This window comes from Alosa pseudoharengus, unplaced genomic scaffold (assembly GCF_046254945.1).
Source record: "Alosa pseudoharengus isolate Yale_2024_CS ecotype anadromous, Long Island Sound unplaced genomic scaffold, YU_APseudo_1.1 YU_APseudo_1.1_scf_13, whole genome shotgun sequence".
Classification (NCBI taxonomy): domain Eukaryota; kingdom Metazoa; phylum Chordata; class Actinopteri; order Clupeiformes; family Clupeidae; genus Alosa; species Alosa pseudoharengus.
Genome location: NW_027468598.1, coordinates 38,519,713 through 38,529,712, shown reverse-complemented (window position 1 = coordinate 38,529,712; position 10,000 = coordinate 38,519,713). Strand labels below are relative to the sequence as shown.

The 10,000-nt window shown below is 40.1% G+C and overlaps 1 protein-coding gene across 1 annotated transcript in view; it reads left to right on the top strand.

Annotated features, from left to right (window-relative positions):
• inppl1a (inositol polyphosphate phosphatase-like 1a) overlaps window positions 1–10,000 on the top strand; it is a 66,666-nt gene that overhangs the window by 31,167 nt on the left and 25,499 nt on the right. The window contains exons 10-14 of the mRNA XM_076283004.1: window positions 2,332–2,438; window positions 7,004–7,106; window positions 7,330–7,526; window positions 7,901–8,018; window positions 9,477–9,573. Coding sequence (XP_076139119.1) covers window positions 2,332–2,438; window positions 7,004–7,106; window positions 7,330–7,526; window positions 7,901–8,018; window positions 9,477–9,573 — 622 coding nt within the window. The remainder of the gene's footprint in view (window positions 1–2,331; window positions 2,439–7,003; window positions 7,107–7,329; window positions 7,527–7,900; window positions 8,019–9,476; window positions 9,574–10,000) is intronic.

Here is a 10,000-nt window from a genome sequence, read left to right as displayed (position 1 = left end):
TACAACCTATTTTACAGGGGGAGGGGGGTGTCGATTTTGGTCGGCCTCTTTTTTTTGTCAAAGTTCGCAAGCCCACAGCGCAATAACTAAACCATGTAGGAGGCTCAAATTTTGCTTGCTGGTACATAAATAAGAATAGTATGTAGCAAAATAATCACGCTTGGTCTGGATGATCCTGCATGGTCACAGTTGTCCCTCAAAGTTGATCAAAATTTTATTGGATTTTTTGGCTGGGCTCTGTTTAGGCCTTCAGAAGACATATTTGTACTCAACATAGGCTCTTGATTTATTTCCCTTTCTGAGATAAGTAGAAACACTCTCACAAAAAGAAATGAACAGAAAATAAATCCCTTCAGGGTCTGAACAGCAGACCTCACAAGTCTGAAAAATCATTTTGATTATCATTTTCAGAGCACCCAAACTAGCCTCGTGAGACCATTCTGATCTCGCGAGCTTCAGGGTTTCACTCGCAGATCAGTCAGGATACTTTCCGTTAAAGAAAATTTGGAGCAGTTCACCAAACGAACGTCCAATCAGCGTTGGCTTTGAGGCGGGTTGAGGTGTGACGCAACGAACAACATGACGGCATCCACAGAGATGAGCATAGCTATCGCGCAAGTTTTATTCAAATTAGAAAGTATTCCTGGGTAAACTGTGAAGCTATGAGTCTCAGCCATGCAGCTGGGAGGAATGAACGACACAGACATCCTCCACGGCTGATTCCAGTTCATAATGGAGGAATATACTATCTTCAGAAGTGTAGGGCCTACCGTGAAAACTTGATGGGAATTGTCGTTGATTAGGTTAATAAATGGTAAGTTAAAACATCTTAACGTTTGTCACGTTACCGAACTTAATTGTATGTTAAACGGCATTAGAAGAATACTTTGTTCATCTAATTGGTTGATTTGGCCCGTCGATAACCAACAAAGGTGGTGATAGACAGATGGTTTATCCAATCAGCTAACCAGTATGTCCGCCCCTTCCCAAAAGTTCTTCAATGAAAAGTTCCCAGATGGATATGCGGAGCAAATCCATCTGGCGGAGTCAGGTTACGCCCAAACACCTTGTGGGAATATACAAATATTTTTTTAATATGTTTTTCTTTATTCTCCATGACCCCTTCTTTTTAAAAACACCAATTTGACTTTTCTTATGAAAATCTTTCTTTTTTATTTTCCACCCTGAACATGGGCAAAATGCCCCATTGACATCAATATGTTTTGTGTAGAGTTACCACAGTGCCACCTGTGGTTGTATAGAGTAACCTGTACAATACAATACAATATGTTATATGTGGAGTGTTTTAAATAGGCCTCATCAATACAATATGTAATATGTGGAGTGTTTTAAATAGGCTACATCAATACAATATGTAATATGTGGAGTGTTTTAAATGGGCTACATCAATACAATATGTAATATGTGGAGTGTTTTAAATGGGCTACATCAATACAATATGTAATATGTGGAGTGTTTTAAATAGGCTACATCAATACAATATGTAATATGTGGAGTGTTTTAAATGGGCTACATCAATACAATATGTAATATGTGGAGTGTTTTAAATAGGCTACATCAATACAATATGTAATATGTGGAGTGTTTTAAATAGGCTACATCAATACAATATGTTATATGTGGAGTGTTTTAAATAGGCTACATCAATACAATATGTTATATGTGGAGTGTTTTAAATAGGCTACATCAATACAATATGTTATATGTGGAGTGTTTTAAATAGGCTACATCAATACAATATGTTATATGTGGAGTGTTTTAAATAGGCCTCATCAATACAATATGTAATATGTGGAGTGTTTTAAATAGGCTACATCAATACAATATGTTATATGTGGAGTGTTTTAAATAGGCTACATCAATACAATATGTTATATGTGGAGTGAAACTGGAAGGGCCATAACAACCTGACTAGTTTTACTTATTGTTAAATTGCAATGTGAGCAGCAGCCAGTGGAGGAGATACGTCCGCAGTATTATTTTAAAAGCAACCGCAACTACATTGTGCATCTGCCCTGATTCTGATACCATGACTGCATTCATTTTACCGTGGCATCAACGTAGAGGAAACACTGCACACACACATAAAGAATCAAATGTCTGACGATTAGTTACCACATAAGCTATCTAGCAGTTGGAGTTTAAAAATGACACACTCACTCACTCACTCACTCACTCATAAACACGCACACACACACATGTGCATAAAGAGACACACATACACAGACAACAAGAATGAGAACACAGTCATATCGAGTGTGTGTGTGTGTGTGTGTGTGTGTGTGTGTGTGTGTGTGTGTGTGTGTGCAGTTCGGCAGCTAATTAAGTCCCAGAGGGTGCAGAATAAACTGGGCATCGTCTTTGAGAAGGAGAAGGACAGGAGTCAGAGGAAAGACTTCATATTTGCCAGCGCAAAGGTGAGATACACACACTCACACACTCTCTAACACACTCACACACACTAACACACTCACTAACACACACTCACACACACTAACACACTCACACACACACCCACTCACTAACACACACACACACTCACTAACACACACTCACACAATAACACACTCACACTCACTCACTCACTCACTCACTCACAGAAAGAGTAACACACACACACACACTCAACCTAAACTGCTTGTACTCTTACACACACAGGTATGAATGAATGTCAGTTTAAGTTCATTTTCAATGCTGATGGTCAGTACTGAATGAATGTCAGTTTGAGTTAATTTTCAATGCTGATGGTCAGTACTGAATGGATATCAGCCTGAGTTCATTGTCAATGCTGATGGTCAGTACTGAATGGATATCAGTTTGAGCTGATGCCTTGAATTACCTGAATTACCGCCATGTGGGCAGCCGTGGAGCAGTAAGTATGTGTGCAGTGTATTAACAGTAGCATTATAAGAGCAGTAAGTATATGTGCAGTATATTAAAAGTAGCATTATAAGAGCAGTAAGTAAGTATATGTGCAGTATATTAACAGTAGCATTATAAGAGCAGTAAGTATATGTGCAGTATATTAACAGTAGCATTATAAGAGCAGTAAGTATATGTGCAGTATATTAACAGTAGCATTATAAGAGCAGTAAGTAAGTATATGTGCAGTATATTAACAGTAGCATTATAAGAGCAGTAAGTATATGTGCAGTATATTAAAAGTAGCATTATAAGAGCAGTAAGTAAGTATATGTGCAGTATATTAACAGTAGCATTATAAGAGCAGTAAGTATATGTGCAGTATATTAACAGTAGCATTATAAGAGCAATAAGTATATGTGCAGTATATTAACAGTAGCATTATAAGAGCAGTAAGTAAGTATATGTGCAGTATATTAACAGTAGCATTATAAGAGCAGTAAGTAAGTATATGTGCACTATATTAACAGTAGCATTATAAGAGCAGTAAGTATATGTGCAGTATATTAACAGTAGCTTTATAAGAGCAGTAAGTAAGTATATGTGCAGTATATTAACAGTAGCATTATAAGAGCAGTAAGTAAGTATATGTGCAGTATATTAACAGTAGCATTATAAGAGCAGTAAGTATATGTGCAGTATATTAACAGTAGCATTATAAGAGCAGTAAGTATATGTGCAGTATATTAACAGTAGCATTATAAGAGCAATAAGTATATGTGCAGTGTATTAACAGTAGCATTATAAGAGCAGTAAGTAAGTATATGTGCAGTATATTAACAGTAGCATTATAAGAGCAGTAAGTAAGTATATGTGCAGTATATTAACAGTAGCATTATAAGAGCAGTAAGTAAATGTGCAGTATATTAACAGTAGCATTATAAGAGCAGTAAGTATATGTGCAGTATATTAACAGTAGCATTATAAGAGCAGTAAGTAAGTATATGTGCAGTATATTAACAGTAGCATTATAAGAGCAGTAAGTATATGTGCAGTATATTAACAGTAGCATTATAAGAGCAGTAAGTAAGTATATGTGCAGTATATTAACAGTAGCATTTTAAGAGCCGTAAGTAAGTATATGTGCAGTATATTAACAGTAGCTTTATAAGAGCAGTAAGTATATGTGCAGTATATTAACAGTAGCATTATAAGAGCAGTAAGTAAGTATATGTGCAGTATATTAACAGTAGCATTATAAGAGCAGTAAGTATATGTGCAGTATATTAACAGTAGCATTATAAGAGCAGTAAGTATATGTGCAGTATATTAACAGTAGCTTTATAAGAGCAGTAAGTATATGTGCAGTATATTAACAGTAGCATTATAAGAGCAGTAAGTATATGTGCAGTATATTAACAGTAGCTTTATAAGAGCAGTAAGTAAGTATATGTGCAGTATATTAACAGTAGCATTATAAGAGCAATAAGTATATGTGCAGTGTATTAACAGTAGCATTATAAGAGCAGTAAGTAAGTATATGTGCAGTATATTAACAGTAGCATTATAAGAGCAGTAAGTAAGTATATGTGCAGTATATTAACAGTAGCATTATAAGAGCAGTAAGTAAGTATATGTGCAGTATATTAACAGTAGCATTATAAGAGCAGTAAGTAAGTATATGTGCAGTATATTAACAGTAGCATTATAAGAGCAGTAAGTATATGTGCAGTATATTAACAGTAGCATTATAAGAGCAGTAAGTATATGTGCAGTATATTAACAGTAGCATTATAAGAGCAGTAAGTAAGTATATGTGCAGTGTATTACAGTAGCATTATAAGAGCATTAAGTAAGTATATGTGCAGTATATTAACAGTAGCATTATAAGAGCAGTAAGTATATGTGCAGTATATTAACAGTAGCATTATAAGAGCAGTAAGTAAGTATATGTGCAGTATATTAACAGTAGCATTATAAGAGCAGTAAGTATATGTGCAGTATATTAACAGTAGCATTATAAGAGCAGTAAGTATATGTGCAGTATATTAACAGTAGCATTATAAGAGCAGTAAGTAAGTATATGTGCAGTATATTAACAGTAGCATTATAAGAGCAGTAAGTAAGTATATGTGCAGTATATTAACAGTAGCATTATAAGAGCAGTAAGTATATGTGCAGTATATTAACAGTAGCATTATAAGAGCAGTAAGTAAGTATATGTGCAGTATATTAACAGTAGCATTATAAGAGCAGTAAGTATATGTGCAGTATATTAACAGTAGCATTATAAGAGCAGTAAGTATATGTGCAGTGTATTACAGTATAGACAGATATGTGCAGCTGACTATAGAGTATAGTCTACAGTATGAGAGCATTGACATTAAAAGAGCAGTAGAGTATTAGAGCAGTAGAATTTTGGTATATATAATGGGGAGTATTGGTATGTAAACTTAGCACAAAAAGTAAGGACATTTGTATTTGGTAGATTATTTCTCTGTTGTAACAATGCTTTTTGGCAATAAATCTTATACCGTTGGAAAGCCTGTTTAGTGCCCCATTTGTAAGGAACATTCACTTGTGGGATGAGCAGCAGAGCTGAGTATGTGGATTGCGCCACAAGCGCAATATGCAAAACCAGCTATTGCACCAGGGTTCAGGTATTGGCCATATTGGATTTACTTGAAAGTGTTCAGCAACCTATACAAATGTCATGTGGGTGTGGGCACTCATAAATATATTACTATTACTAATATATTGCTTCCACTTGAAAATCAACACAATATACACAATAAATATATTACTATTACCAATATATAGCTTCCACTTGAAAATCAACACAATATACACAATTATCAATCAATCTAACGTGCCTCTGGTTGGCTCACCAGAAAGTGGTCTATGCTGCCATATATCAGTGAAACATGATATTGTGCTGAATCTTTAGGTATTTATTTTATGGTCAAAATTACAAGTTTAAGCAACAGTATGTATGACCTTATCTGTACACCTGTGGCTTATCTGTGGGTGTGACCTTATCTGTACACCGACATCGAGTTCTCCGGTTCTGCTCCCACCTACTTGAATGCCCTCATACAGACATACGCTACCTCCAGACCGCTGCGCTCCTCAGACGAACGACGTCTAGCTCTACCTCCGGTACGCTCAGGCCAATCCAAACTTTTCTCATCTGTTGTTCCTCGCTGGTGGAACACACTGCCAGTTCCTACAAGGGCAGGGACATCCCTCTCCATTTTCAAAAAACTCCTGAAGACCTAGCTCTTTAGAGAACATCTCCTCTCATAGCACCACTTACAACAAGTCTTGCTGATCCTAGCACTCACCAGCCGTCTTGAACTGACACGTAACAGCACTCACCGATGCACTTATTCTTACTGTACTCTTAATGCTTTTTAAATTGTCCTAAAATTGTTGAGAATTGCTCTAAAACTTAAACTGTTTACCATGTTGTAAGTCGCTTTGGCTAAAAATGCGTCAGCCAAATGTAATGTAATGTAATGTAATGTAAAAGTGTAGTGTTTGTGTTTGTGTGTGTGTGTTTGTGTGTGTGTGTGTGTGTGTGTGTGTGTGTGTGTGTGTGTGTGGGAGTGTGGGAGTGCTTGGCTGTAGGAAAGTGTAGACAATGTGTGTGTGTGGTGTGTGTGAGAGTGCTTGGCTGCAAGAAGGTGTGGAGTGTGTGAGTGTTTGCGGGGGGAGAGTGCAGAGGTTGTGTGTGTGTGTGTGTGTTTTATCAGGAGATGTGTGATGTGTTGTGCATGGTATGTGCTTGAAGACAATGGAACAGGGAAGTGTCTCTTTTTCAGAACTGAGATGTGAAATAACATTAACAATGGTGAACTTTAAACACACACACACACACACCATACACACACACTACACACACACACCACACACACACACCATACACACACCACACACACACACCATACACACACCACACACACAAACCACACACACACTACACACACACACATACATACATACATACATACATACTGTATACACACACAAACACACATCAATCCCATGTGTACTTACATTGAGGCCTTGTCTAACTCTGGTGTGTGTGTGTGTGTGTGTGTGTGTGTGTGTGTGTCAGAAGCGGGAAGCGTTCTGTCAGCTGCTGCAGCTTATGAAGAACAAACATTCCAACCAGGATGAGCCTGACATGATCTCCGTCTTCATTGGGACTTGGAACATGGGTTAGACACACACACACACACACACACAGACACACACACAGACACACACACACAGACACACACACAGACACAGACACACACACACACACACACACACACACACAGACACACACACACAGACACACACACAGACACAGACACAGGCACATACATACACAGACACACACAGACACAGACACACACACACCCCTGTCCTGTCTTAGTGTGTGTGTGTGTCCTGTAGGCAGTGTCCCCCCGCCCAAGTCGGTGGGCTCGTGGCTGCTGTGTCGGGGGCTGGGCAAGACGCTGGACGAGCTGACGGTGGCCATACCGCACGACATCTACGTGTTGGGCTCCCAGGAGAACTCCGTGTGTGAGCGCGAGTGGGTGGAGGCTCTGCGCTCCGCCCTCAAAGAGCACACCGACATCGACTTCAAACAGGTGTGTGTGTGTGTGTGGGTGGATGGGTGTGTGTGTGTGTGGGTGGATGGGTGTGTGTGTGTGTGTGTGTGTTAAGGTCTGTCTGTGTGTGTTTAGGTCTGTGTGTGTGGGTGTGTATTTAGGTCTGTGTGTATGTGTGGGTGTGTATCTTTGTGTGTGTGTGTGTGTGGGTGGGTGTATGTGTTTAGGTCTGTGTGTGTGTGGGTGTGTGTGTTTAGGTCTGTGTGTGTGTGTGTGTGTGTGTGAGGGGGGGGCGGGTGCAGACAACCCCTAATATCAACTTCAATTAATTGTTTGAATTGAAAGTTTGTATTGTGTGTCTCTGTGTTCTGATTGGCGGTGTGTGTGTTCTACTATGTTCCTGTGTGTTCTAGATTGCAGTGCAGACACTGTGGAACATCAAGCTTGCGGTTCTAGTCAAACCTGAGCACGAGAACCGAATCAGTCATGTTGGGATGTCCAGCGTCAAAACTGGCATCGCCAACACACTCGGTTAGTGTTACACACACACACACACACACACACCACACACAAACACACATGTCCAGCGTTAAAACTGGCATCGCCAACACATTCGATTAGTGTTACACACACACACACACACACACACACACACACACCACACACACACATCTCACACACACACACCACACACACACATCTCACACACACCACACACACCACACACACACACACACACACACACACAAATCTCACACACACACATCTCACACACACACCACACATCTCACACACACACACACACACACACACACACACACACACACACACCTCACATCACACACACACACACACCTCACATCTCTCACACACACACACACACACACTTCACATCTCACACACACACACACCTCACATCTCACACACACACACACACTCATCTCACACACATCTCACGCACACACACCACACTCACACACACAAACACACACCTCACATCTCACACACACACACGCACACACATCTCACACACACACACACACACACCACACACACACACACACACACACCACACACACACACACACACGCACACACGCACACACACACACGCACACACATCTCACACACACACACCACACACACACACACACACACACACACACACACACACACCACACACACACACATCTCTCACACACACACACACACACACACAAACACTCATGTCCAGCGTTAAAACTGGCATCGCCAACACATTCGGTTAGTGTTACACACACACACACACACACACACACACACACACACACACACACACACACACACCACACACACACATCTCACACACACACCACACACACACATCTCACACATACACACACACACACCACACACACCACACACACACACACACACACACACACACATCTCACACACACACACACACACATCTCACACACACACCACACACACACATCTCACACACACACACACACACACACACACCTCACATCACACACACACACACACCTCACATCTCACACACACACACACACACACACACACCTCACATCTCACACACACACACACACACACACACACACACACACACACACACACACACACACATCTCACACACATCTCACACACACACACCACACTCACACACACAAACACACACCTCACATCTCACACACACACACGCACACACATCTCACACACACACACACACACACCACACACACACACACCACACACACACACACACACACGCACACACACACACGCACACACATCTCACACACACACACCACACACACACACACACACACACACACACACACACACACACACACACACACATCTCACACACACACACACACACACACATCACACACACACACACACACATACACACACACACACACACACTCTTTCCATCCCTTGATGAAGACTTCCCAAGGTCACGTGTGGTTGTGTGGTCTCCTAGGCAACAAAGGCGCTGTAGGCGTGTCCTTCATGTTCAATGGAACTTCCTTTGGCTTTGTCAACTGCCACCTGACCTCAGGGAATGAGAAGATTCACAGGTAATCAATCAGTTATATTGTCAGAGCTGTCAATCGGTTATCCAATCAATCAGTTATATTGATCTTAATCTGTCAAAAGCATTTGATACAGTTGATCATCCCTCACTGTTACAAAGATTACATGATATTGGTTTGGATGATAAAGCATGTAAATGGTTTTGTAATTATTTGTCCCAGAGGTTTCAGTGTGTTAAGTCAGAGTTTTTGCCAATCACAAAGGGTGTTCCACAAGGGTCTATTTTGGGCCCAGTTCTCTTCACCATCTACATCAATGACATTGTCTCTTCTCTAAATGGTTGTCAAGTCCTTTATGCTGATGACACTATTTTGTATTGCATCGCTGACTCTGTTCAACTTGCAATTGATAATCTCCAGCTTTCATTTAATGTTCTTCAAGAAGCTCTCATTAATCTTAAATTAGTTCTAA